Here is a 13,442-nt window from a genome sequence, read left to right on the forward strand (position 1 = left end):
ATCTAAAGTTTGGACTCCTTAATGCTGATTCTACTTTTTGCATACTTCGCCATATCTCGAGAACTTCTTAAGCAAATTGAAAAACTTTTGCACACAATTGTAAAATTCATTTATCCAATGATAATTCCTTGCAAAAAGAAATTTAAGTAAATATTTATTATTTTTTATTTCTTCATTTAATAACTGTCAGAATTTCACTTGCAAGTATAAAAATTTTAACATCATTTTTAAGTATGTAATTTTGCAAGGTGAAACACAAAATTTAAACAAAAATTGGTTGAATAGTTTCTGAGAAATCGAATTTTAAATATATGACTTATTTAACATTCCATTTCTTGGGAACTATTCAATGGATTTCTCTCAAAATTTGTATTGGTGTCAAAGTCATTTGAATTATTATTTAATAAATTAATAAATATTTGCTAAAAAAATTTTCATGGAATTATCTATGGATAAGTGAGTTTTATAATTGTGTGTAATTTTGCAATTCACTTAAAAAATTCAACATTAACGGGTCTAAACTTTAGATCGCTCTCCTGACCAAACTATGAGGACCGTATTTCCGAGATTGTGACTACTTCTATACTGCTGTGCAAAAAAAAAATCAAAGTTAGCAAAAAAAAATTCAAAAATTAGATTTTTATCTATTTCACATTTTAGTATGATAAGCTAATTGATCAAAAAGAAGTTTTTTCAAAATTAAATTTTGTTTTATCAATTATTTGAAATTCTATTTTAGCGTTAATAGTATTAGCAATTGAATGAAAATTGTTGTCAATCCACTTTTCTCAAAATCAACTGCCGGGCACTTATGTTGTTTTTTTTTATATTTGCAATGCAGTATTAAGAGTCAAAAATCTGAATCCGTCAAAAAAAGTATGTTTATTCAGAGAAAATATGTTTCTTTGTGTGATTCTGTAACTTAAGATATTGTCTGCGTTAATTAATTAGCATATTTAATGTCACCCCCTCGAACCATTAAGATTGAGTTCTGAAACATGAAGTGTATAACTTTTGATCATTAGATCAAAAGTTATTTTGGGTTGTCCTTTTTTTGCACAATGTACGTGTAGATTATTCATAAGTCTCATGGAAAGAAAATTTATATATGGCATTTTAAAAAATCATTTTATGGCATAATTCATGTGAATTCGGAACAAAAAAAAAGATAATATCTTAGTAATTTTGTAGTTATTTCTTCTCTTTATAAGTGTACTATTTTTCTGTTGTTCCTTGACCAGTAAGTTGTTTAATACAGTCATCAGTTGCATAACAAATTTTTTACTAACTTCCGTAAAAAAGAAATAACTATTCTTGAAATTAGTCAAAATCACTACATCAGCCGATAAAGTCATTTTTAAATTTCCATTCTTTTAAAGCTGAAAACACTAAGTGATTGATCTTAATTTTAATAGATGGATAAATTTTTTTTCTATTGTAAAGAACTTTGTTCAATTAAAATCAATGCTGTTTATTAGAAATACCTTTTTATCTATTCTTTTATAGGAAAGGGGGAAGTAATTTATATGTTTATTTTGTTATTCATTTATCACCTGGACCGAGTTCAACATTGTTTATACACAAATGTTTAAACGACATTCTTTCCAATGAATTAAGGAATCCATGGACTGGGCTTGTAAAGGATTTGAAAATTAGTAAAAAGCTAATTCAAATACAAGGTAAATTGATAGATTTTATGAACTGAGTTGCATATAACTGTGTTTTGATTTTTAATGACATTATAAGGCTTAAATTTAATTTTTTAAAGAGTCACTGCAATGTATTAAAACTTTTAATAAGAATTCATAATAAATTTTGATGTATTTTTATTACTGTTTTGCTTTATCACATTCAGAATAAATGTACGCAAACACTGTATATTGAAGTTCATGTAAAATATTTTTTAGTTTAATTGAAGATTTCTGCTTTCAAAATACACTAATTATGATTTCATAGATTTATCATTTTTCCCTTTTGAAAGAGAGTATTTATAATGAAGCATTTTTCTGCATGATTTTTTATTGTTAGTGTAAAAATTAATTATTCATGTTTGAGTTTATCTTAATGAAAATAAAGCTGTCTAACTCTTATGACTTAACATGTTATCATCTATGAATTTTATAAAGTTATTTAACTCAGTCTTTCAAGTACTGGCTCAAAAATCATTTGTATTTACAAAACACATCTCCACAAACTCTAAGACATTTTCATTTTATAAACTAAGCTAATAGTGTTTAATAATGACATTTATTCTTGAAAATGCTTTTGAAATCATCAGAAAATTCCTAAACAAATGAGCTTATTTTAAGTAAAGAAAATATATTAAACTGGGATTTTACCCATTTAAATGCTATAAAACAGGTTTTAACTCTAAAGATTTCTGCTCAAAATTCAAATAGAAGGTAGCTCAACTATGAGTCAGTTTTTTTTATGAATGATCTCATATAAATTATTTGTAGTTATGTGTCTGTAATCTATGTAGCTCAGATAACAAACTTTCAAAAATCTGAAACTTAGTTTGAACTATTTGGGCCAATGGGAAACCCCTAACCAGATGATTGAATGATACCTAAAAAGATTTCAAAACCAACAGGCAAACATTTAAGAAGAGTTACTGTGAATAAAGAATGCAGTAGAAAACACATTTTTAAGAAATTATTCTGCATATAGCTGTTCTACTTGAAGAAATATCCTACCACTACTGCTCAAAAAAGTGGCATTGCAGAAATTATCCTTAAACGAACAATCAAAGTTGAAAGTTTTCGACCAAAATCTAGTCCTGACATCTAATGATATTCACTTTATCCTAAACTACAGAGGGTTTTTCAGGGAACACGGTTTCAAAGTGATTAAACTCTGAGCAGCTGTTAACTTGATTCTTTCAGTTGTAATAGCACCAGGTGATGCCTCAATAGCACTGGTGATTGCATACAAAAGTATTATTTGACTTACAAAAGAATGGCACTGAGTGTAACATAAAACCTTAATATCAAACAACATATTTTTTTTGCAGTTTTGGATGCTGGGTTCACTTTAATGGCTCCTAAGTTATTTCTGAAAAATAATTATGTTGTATTAAAAGAAGGAAAAAAATTGCTAGGTTTTCATGAAATGTCAGATTCAAACCTGTGTCTACGGGAAGTTTATTTTCTTTTATCCCTCTTTTTGTCCAATATTTATTAATTTTTTTTTAGTTCAAAGTACTGTAATTGGTGTTTAACTAATGCGAAATTCTTTTATAATTTTGTCAATCCTATTCTAGTTGTCATGTCTAGTTTTTTCTAAAAACTGCTCCCTTCAAGCCCAAACTACTTCATTTCTGAGCTTGCCTTTAAGAAATCCTGATATGATAGATATCCAGATAATTTTCAAACTTTTCATCAAATTTTATTCTATTTTCATTCCAAACAGGAAACTGTTACTTATGTTCTCTCAAAGTATTTATAATATGTGCTTATGGATTTGATGTCTTTCATTATCTTTAACAAAATTATATTAGCTGTTTTGAATTAATAAAAACTATGAATTTAAAAAAAAGCTTTAAAAAGTGTAGCAAAAATCGGAATTTCAAAATATCTTACACAAAATATCCTTCTAACCAATAGTTTTTATCAGAAATAGATATTTTCCAATAGCATTATAGGGCTTCTATGGCTGTATTAAGTTTTTTAAAGTTTAGAAATGCATTTTAAACCATTCAAGTTGTCTCAAAATAAATGACATATTCAAGTTCATTACCTCAGAATCTATATATAAAAAAGTGTTATTTGATATCTAATTTTTATGCTACAATTTGTACTATTTTCTGGTTAATTTTGTAAAAAAAAAATTTTTCAATAATATGTTTTGCATTTAACGAAAAAATTGCTATTTGCTTCTAATTTTCTGATTATTTTTGGTGATTTTGTTTCTGGGTGATTTAAGGTTCTGGGTATTTCAATGTATTGTATATTGTTTTTAATGAAATAAATATATTCCACAATTTGCCATAGTTTATCAAAATCAATGGAAAAGGGAAAGAATAATAAATCACAGCTTAACTTGTTTTATTTTATGTCAATATACAACTTATTGCATGACTGTATATCTTTGGTAAAGCTCTCCAGTGAATTAATACTTTTTAATTGATATGTGGAAAAATTCAATTAGGAGTAGAATAATAAACAAAAGCTTAACTTGTTACAACTTAACTCGCAACATCTTAATTTGATATGATTGAACTAAGAAATAATTACGATTTATGCTAAGCCATTTCTTTATGATTTAGAAATAGAAAAACATCTGAAAAACGAAATAATTCAAACAAAGCATTGTTTTTCTGAAATTTCAGCTGTCTCTTTCTTTTCAGAAAGGAAAATTATTGTAATGAAAATGCATTTAACAATTGTTTTAGAAAGTCATTTTCCAATTTAAAAAAAGTTAAACGTGAATTTTGGAATGTCTCAGTTTGAACATTCTAATTGAACTTGCAAGGTAGCTTATGTGGCTTTTTGTATTGATCCTTGTCATGGAATTGTTACTGTATTGAAGAATTAAAATAAAGAGTTTTACCTGTATTCTGATAAATTTAGTGCAATTACATTTCTTGACATTACCAATATGCATTTCCAAGTGATTTGTCCCTATTTACAACTGGTTTAGCTGATGCTTGACTGAAAATGACCTTCAGCTGTGAAAACAATTATTATCATTCAAGTAAATACTGTATCATTTTTTAAAAATTTAATGACATTTTTTTAAAGTTAATTTTAGTTTTATAGAATTTTCACTCTTGAAATAAAAAGTTAAACTTTGAAAGTTTGATATCACATATTCTTTAACACCAGTTCTATCAAATCTTCATTAGTGATACATTTCCAGTAATTTTTCAATAAAAAAAATATGAATGAAAATACATTTATATATTGCACTGCATTACTTCATTTTATTGCACTGCATTACTTCATAATCCTTCTAAATGGGTCATTTTATGGACTACATACTCTTAAATTGTATTCATTGATTTAAATTGCTATGAATCTTTAGATTTTCTTAGTTTTCACTCCTATGTTGGGAAGTGCACATGTTTCTTTAATTTTAATTTAACTCCTATAATTTTTTATCTGTTTTGTATCCAAATCAGTGAGTTATGATATTTTGTCTGACTTTTGAGGCATGAACTGCAAAATATTCACATTTTATTTGCTTGTAATGTTTGCTTTAACATGCCTAAAATATTCAAGCCAAAAGAATTTAAATAATTTTTTAATTATCTATCTAACTGCACAAGCTTGAGTCAAGTTTATATCTTTTAATTGTGACATGAGTTATGTTACATTAAACATTAGAATTTATATAACTAAATTATAAGTCTTAAAATACAAGTCAATTTATGTATAAGCATGTTCTTAAGCAGCAAGAATCCTTTATAGTCACGTTACTTATTATCATACTGTAGACTTCTTTCAAATTAGATGCTAATTATCTACATCATTATTTTTTATTTAAGTGAAAATTATGAAAGTTCAAATTTGTTAAACTAAGCATATGGTATAGTTATGTACACATTGGAAGATTTACATAAGGCAATTCAAAAAAGTGCATTAACTTTGCAATCTCTGAAGCAAACCCACATTCATAAACGTGTCAGCTTTTGGTTCTATTAAGTGTATACCAGTATATTATTGCCATGTTTTATGGGTAAGATTCATGATATTTAAAATTACGTACGTAACGCAATACAAAGCCCAAGGTTTGCATTAGAAATATCTATCACTATACATATAAATCAAATAGGGAAATATTTATTAAGGATTAATATTTCACTTATTCATGATTGAAGGGTAAGGGAAAAGTAACTTACCTTCTCTTGTATTTACGTGCAAATGGATAAAAATTGACGTACTAGAAAACACCAGGAGAAAGAACTATATATTTATTTCACATTAGAAAAGAAAATTTAAAAGCTATAGAAGTTGCCATTCAGTGGTACAATAATAAAAAAATAAAATAATATAAAAAATTAATTATAGGTGGCTCTGTATTTTAGCACATATTGGCCTCCGCTACAATGATATTATACTTATCATGATATAAATAATATACATCATTAAAAATTAAATCTGTTTGTTTTTAGAGAGTGGTCAATGCTCAACAGTAAGAGAAGGTTGTATACCAGCTACTAAAATAAAAAAAGTTAATCGAAAAGGTAAGCAAAATGTTTTTTGTTCATAATTCAAGTAGGATGCTTATTATCTACATCAATATTTTTTATTTGTTAAACTAAGCATATGGTATTGTTTTATATACAGTAGAAGATCTGCATAAGACAATTCTAAAGACTGCATTATCTTTGCAATCTCTGAAGCAAACCCAGATTCATAAACATGTCAGCTTTTGGTTCTATTACAGGAGTCTTTCCAGGCTGAATTTACTACCGCTTAGCCGTACCTTTACAAATTCAACTTGAGGAAAAACTGTAGTTTCACAAATTCAACTTCACAAAATACTTTTTCTTAAAATTTTATTTTTTTATCCCTTAAGAAACAATAAATCCATATTTTTGTGTTGATTTTTTAATATATTTTTTAATTTTTCACAAATTATGTTTAAATTTTCGCAAAAGAGGTACCTCTCAGAAATGCTTAGACAGACCCTTGTATTATGAAGTGCATACCAGTATATTATTGCCATGATTTTTTATAAGGAAGTTTTATGAAATGTAAAATTACATACATAATGCACCACTAAGCCCCAGGTTTCAAGGTTTGCATTATAAATATCTATCACTATAAATATCTCTCACTATACATATAAATCAAATAGTGAAATGCTTATTCATGATTAGTATTTAAATTATTCATGATATTATACCATACTTATCATGATATAAATACTTTTTCATGACATCTTATACATTATTAAAAATTAAATTCGTTTATTTTTAGAGAGTGGTCAATGTACAACACCAAGAAAGGATTGTATACCAGCTACTGAAATGAAAAAAGTTAGTCAAAAAGGTAAGCAAAATGTTTTTTGTTCATAATGCAAATAGGATGCTTATTATCTTCATCATTATTTTTTATTTGTTAAATTAATCATATGATATTGTTTCATATACAGTAGAAGATCTACATAACACAATTTTAAGAACTTGTAACAAGCTCTCCTCTTTCCCCCCACTACAGCGCCTATGGCGGTGAACTAAGACAGTCTGCCAGGAACCGCCGTTAATCACAGACGTTTAATTCAAGCCCAAAACCCCCTCTTCCAAATTCTTGTATTTTTTTATTCTTGTTTTATTTTTATGTGTTTTGTCCTTTTCAATAAATATTTAGAGTTAGATAATTTCTAGTCTTTCATTATTTATGAGAATTGGTAGAAATACAAATAGACCAAGACTTCCCCTACAAAATGACGCCCAACTCGTGACCAAACTAACGGTTCCTTGCTGGCTCAAATTTTTTTTTCAGAAAGTGAATGAACATCCAGTTCAATTTGTGGAATTTAATGAGGTCATCCCCTACCTCGATTTCCTAAATTTTGATTCAGTATTTCCGTTTTCCCAGCTGACCCCAGCTAGACGAGGAAAACCGGGAAAACCCTTTCCCGCTCAACATTGATAAGTACAATTTTTATAATAGTACGGTTTACTTGAGTAAAATATTAATATTTATTATCTATTGATTTGAAACTTAGTGAAAAGTTATATAGTAGTAGTTGTATAGTAATTCTGTGTGTTAAGTTCAAATATATTATAAATATTTTGAATCATTCATTCTAAAAATAATTTTTATAAACTAAGAATATGGTAGAGAAATATATCATGAGAGTTAGCTATCTTTTTATGTTTCAAAATGAATATATAAAGTTAAAAAAGCTGCATTCTAAAATATTTAAGCATTGATTTTTTTTTCTCATTTAAGAAGTGTGTTTAAAATTATTCATCCATTTGAATATTATTTTATGAATATCACTTTCGATTAATACTTGCGCGTCTGTGAATCAGACAAGATTCTTTCTTTATTGCTTTCTGTGGCGCCAAAACCACAGACGAATTTCTTTCATGGTAAAATGAGAGTGTTTGTAAACCGAAACTGAAACTTATGCTAATGATTATAAAGAACTTATGTCTTAGTTGTTGTTTTATTGCATTTTGTTTTATTTTCATTGATCTCAATTTCAGATATAAATTAAATTTAGCTAAGGTTATAATAAAACTTGTTATTTAAAAGAAAGAAAAAATCAAAACTAAGAAAGATGAAAAGAAATTTAAGAATATGTTGCTTCTTTTTAATTCATTCATGTATCTTGTATAGTTTTATTATTACAATTTCTATTTGTTATTACTTTAAAAAAAAAGAAAGGAAGGAGAAGAATTTTTTTCTATTTGTTTTATATGTATGTTTCTATATTGAATACACTTTAGTAACAAAGGTGGATAATTTTGATAAATGAAGAGTAGTGTCTTTTGGGAAGAAATTTTTTTTTTATCTTGGTTTAATAGAATTTTATCCAGAAAAATAAAAGTAAAATGTCTGTTATACAGTATAATGTTTATTGTTCAAAATATTGATTTATTTACAATATTGGTGTTTTACATGGGAATTTTGTTGATGTATAGATAGTTATAATTCACATTACCACTACTTGCCCTATAATTAATACATTGTATATTTTCGTTTTCCATTGGTTGTTTGAATAGATTATATTAACTGGTTCAAATTATCTCAAGTAATATTGTGTGATAGGGTATCTATAATTAGAAACATTTTATATTAAATAATAAGTGACATTTCATTATCAGTGACATTTTAAGACTATTGGGGGTATTAAACAATATCTATTAAGTGGTGCTTTCACAATCTGCTACAATGACATTTTTAGGAAAGGGAAAAAAGGTCGATTTATGTGTATTAGCTGAAGAAATGGGTCTCAAGGTTCCCCCCGATGCTAAAGTCATTCAAATTAAGAAACTAATCACAGAAAATGAAGCATACGATGAAGAATTTTGCCTCAATGTGCTACAAAATATTATTGATGACAGAGTCGAAAAAGAAAGAAGCGAAAAATTAAATAGAGAAAAAGAAGAAGAACAAAATCGAATATTGAAAGAAAAGGAACAAGAACAGAATTTTGAGCTAGAAAAATTACGTTTGCAAATTGAAGCCCAAAAATCCATACAACCATCATCTGGTTTAACTAGTAGTTGTCCTGTCAACTTACAATTAAAGAAATTACTACCTGAATTCAATCCCAAAGAGGACGATATGGTTTTATATCTCAACTTATTTCAACGCCAATTGAAATTTTTAAAAGTAGACAAAGAGAATTGGGTAGCTTATTTACTTGGTGTCCTGCCAAACGATATTGCTCAACTCATCGCAAGAGAAGCAGAAGATAAAGCCCAAGATTTTGACTATGTCAAAGAAATGCTTCTGAAAAGATTTAAGCTAAGTGCAGAAAAGCTTCGACAGTTGTATGCCACTCACAGAAAAACACCTGAGAAAACTTGGAAAGATTTTCATTTTGAACTCCAAACTTTTTTCGAAAATTGGTTAATGGAATTAGACATTAAAACTTTTGATGAATTAAAAAACTGGCTGATCGTTGATCAAGTGAAGAAAAGAATTCCTCCAGAATCTAAAGAGCACTTCTTAGATGTCTGATGTGAATGGAAAACGCCTGAAGATTTAATTGAGAAAATGGATGCGTAAGAAAATCTTCGTATGAACAAAAAAGATTTGCAGAAAACAAATACAGAAAGAAGCTTAATTTGAAACAAACAGAATCACAAAGACTTTATAACCCAAACAAGTATTCGCGTAGTTCCAGGGTACAATATGACCAGAAATATAACATGCATTCTTTCAGACAAGAAAATAGGCGAGATACTGGAGTTCAAAGTCATAACAAGCAGGACTTTTCTAATTATGAAAGAATTCCGCAAAGAAATGATTTTATGTATGATGATCAACATCATAAAGTAAGCAATGACAGATTTGAAGAGAGCAGAACTGGTAGAAGGTGCTACGGATGTGGTGAACCTGGCATTATCAAATCTCGCTGTCCTTAATGCAATCCATCTAGTACGAACTCTTCTCCCAGTGTTGGAAACGTCCTCTTCCAGTCATGTGTAGACGAATCATCACAACTAGCTATATTGAGTATAGCAGTAAATGGACTCTTGGGTACTGCATGTGCTGACAGTGGAGCAAGCCATTGTATTGCTGGAGAACGGGTGTATCAAGTTCTCAAACAGGAAGGTGCAGACTTTCAAGAGACCTGACTCACTATGACACTTGCTGACGGAGAGAAACGACAAGTGAAAGCCTTCACTACTTTGGTAGATATAGGACTTGAAGGAAGAGTCTTTAAAACAAACTTAATTGCATTACCCCATGCTGAAGAAAATTGTACTCTCCTTGGTACAGATTTTCTTCAAGATGCTGGTATCGTCCTTGATCTAAAAAATTGCTGATGGTTCTTTAACGATTTTCCCCGACGAAAATTTAATTTTGCTGATGAAGCCAATTTGTGTGATATCAAGAATACGCTATGTGCTGAATCCAATACTTGTCAACTGAGAGAGGAAGAAAGTCAACAACTGTCAAGTAGGACTGGGCTTTATACCGATGTAAGACGATATATCGATTTAACTCCAACATCGTAATACCGATTTATCCATTTCATCTTCAACAAAATTCCGGAGTGAGCATTTCGACTCTACTAAATCGATTTATTCATGACAGCAAACGCTAAATCGATGTTGCTCTCTCCGATGTAGTGAAACACCGGTTTAATCATTGCGAGAATGTACAGAACAGAGTCCGATCTGCCGTAGCGTTAGGGAAAGATTCAAGGTCAACTATCAACTCATTCTCTTGGTAACACGTGCGCTCAACTTCTTTGGCTATTTGCCAAAATCACATCTGGTGCAGGGGTTGGTATAGTTAAATCGGAATGGGCCATTGAATCTCTTCATTCAAAACTAATTCACTAGGTTATATCGATATTTGGCGGTTGAAAAAAAAACTCCGATATAGCAGGGATCGGTGCANCAATAAAAATATTAATGTATAGTTATTTATATATGTACAGAGAAAGTGAAAGTTTTTAATTTTTTTTACTAATAAAATAAATGCAAAAGAAAAAGGTAAACAATATTCTCCAATACCTTTAGTGAAAAGTTACAGAGTAAAATTAGTAAATTGTAGTATTTAAATAAGCTTTTGAATATCTGCAAAAAATTATTCATAATCAGAACAACTTTGTCAAAATTTCTGTGGACTAGGAGTTGACTGTAAGTGAGTTAAAAAAACAAACAAACAATACATTTGAATAGAGGAAGGGGTACTGTGGATTTATTTCTTAGTTTTGTCGTTTAGATTGTTAAATCGATATAACCTAATATCGCGATATAAAAGGGTTGATTATATCGATTTAAAAAATTTCTATATCGTCCAGCCCTACTGTCAAGTGAAGAAAAAAACAAACTCAACACCCTGTTGAAACAGTATGAAAGAATCTTCGAACCAGGGGGAGATGCTACTTCATACGCAAAGCATTACATCAATACTGGTGATCATCCTCCTGTATCTGTTCCCCCGTACAGATTACCTCCTTCTAAGAAAGAAGAATTGAAAAGACAAATTGATGATTTGCTAGAGAAGGATATAATTGAAGAGTGCGAGTCACCTTACGCCGCACCCGTAGTTTTAGTTCCAAAACCGAACGGTTATAGACTCTGTGTGGACTATCGAAAACTAAATGAGAAAACTTTACCCAATACATATCCATTACCCAGAATGGATGATTTATGGCATGATGCAAAGACATGTAAATATATGTCAACCATTGACTTAACAGCTAGCTATCATCAGGTAGAAGTTAACCCAGCTGACAGAGATAAAACAGCATTCATCTGTTCTTCTGGCTCTTTCCGATTCAAAAGAATGCCTTTTGGTTTACAAAACGCTGTAGCAACTTTCCAACGCTTGATGGATCGTTTCCGCAATGGACTTCCTTTAGTAAAACTGCTAGTTTACCTAGATGATCTGTTTGTGTTGTCACCTACCTTTGAACAACATATCCAAGATCTGAAAGATGTCTTCGACCGTCTTGACAAATTTCGACTTAGTGCAAACAGAAAGAAATTTAAATTTGCATGTTCTAAAGTAAAGTATCTTGGACTTTGGATAACATCTGAGGGAATTGAAACAGACCCAGATAAAGTAAATGCCATCACCTCCATGCCTTCTCCAAGAAACGTGAAACAAGTTCAGTCGTTTATACAAACATGTTCATGGTATCGAAAATTTATTCCTGGTTTTTCCGAAGTTGCCAGACCACTTACCAATTTGACAAAGAAAAATGCCTCTTGGGAATGAGGTGTTGAACAGCAAAAAGCATTTGAAGAACTGAAACAAAGCTTGATTTCTCCTCCAATTCTAAAGCAAGCGGATGAAACTAAACCATTCCTCATACGGACAGACGCTAGTAACTACGCTTTGGGTGCTGTCCTTTTGCAAAAACAGGGAACTCAAGAACATCCTGTTGAATACGCAAACAGATTGCTGAGTTCTGCGGAACGGAATTACTCGACAACAGAGCGCGAGGCCCTTGCTGTCATTTGGGCACTTCAAAAATTCCGAGGATACGTGGAAGTTACCGAAGACATCATTTCGTCCGATCATCAACCCCTCAAGTGGCTCATGAGTTTAAAATCTCCATCTGGAAGACTGGCGAGATGGGCCTTGCAGCTGCAAGAGTTCAATCTTAAGATAGAATACCTCCCCGGGAAATCGAACTATGTGGCAGACATGCTTTCAAGACCCATATGTCAAAGTGATGAAGTATTCTGCGAAGCTTCCACTATTTCCGTAGACTTCCCTAAGAAAACACCTAAAGAAATAAGAGAGGAGCAAATGAAAGATGAAGAGCTTAAGAAAATAATTACATGTTTTGAAGATCCAGAAAAAGGAGTAGACTATTCCAATTGGACACAAAGAGGATATATAATGAATCAAGGCGTATTATTCCGATATTCTCCTGCTTCAGATGCTGAAGAAGCACAGTTGGTAGTACTGTTGCATGAAAGAGCTCAAATTTTAAAATTACACCATGACGCTCCAAGTGCTGGACACTACGGAGTAGAGGGAACATTAAATAGAATAAATCAACGATACTTTTGGACTGGTATGAGATCCTTCATAGCTGACTATGTTAAGAGCTGTGTTGAATGCGCCAGATACAAAGCCAGTAATCAGAAACCTTGTGGACTTCTGCAGACACCAATATACTGCCAACGATTTGAAACCTTAGCAATAGATCTCTTTGGACCTTTACCCACAACTAAAGAGGGTAAATCCTGGGTTTTTATAGTGGAAGATTGCTCAACTAAGTGGGTAGAATTATTTTCTCTCACTACAGCCACTGCTAAAGAATGCGCCACTGCTCTTGTG

General features: G+C 30.3%; 1 protein-coding gene across 1 annotated transcript in view; it reads left to right on the forward strand.

The window, feature by feature from the left end:
* The window catches only part of LOC107437513 (uncharacterized), a gene marked incomplete at its 5' end in the record, with an annotated part of 153,551 nt that overhangs the window by 56,180 nt on the left and 83,929 nt on the right, over window positions 1-13,442 (forward strand). Inside the window, 3 exon segments of the mRNA XM_071188260.1 lie at window positions 1,507-1,679; window positions 6,116-6,187; window positions 6,927-6,998. Coding sequence (XP_071044361.1) covers window positions 1,507-1,679; window positions 6,116-6,187; window positions 6,927-6,998 — 317 coding nt within the window.

Source organism: Parasteatoda tepidariorum, chromosome X2, assembly GCF_043381705.1.
Source record: "Parasteatoda tepidariorum isolate YZ-2023 chromosome X2, CAS_Ptep_4.0, whole genome shotgun sequence".
NCBI lineage: Eukaryota > Metazoa > Arthropoda > Arachnida > Araneae > Theridiidae > Parasteatoda > Parasteatoda tepidariorum.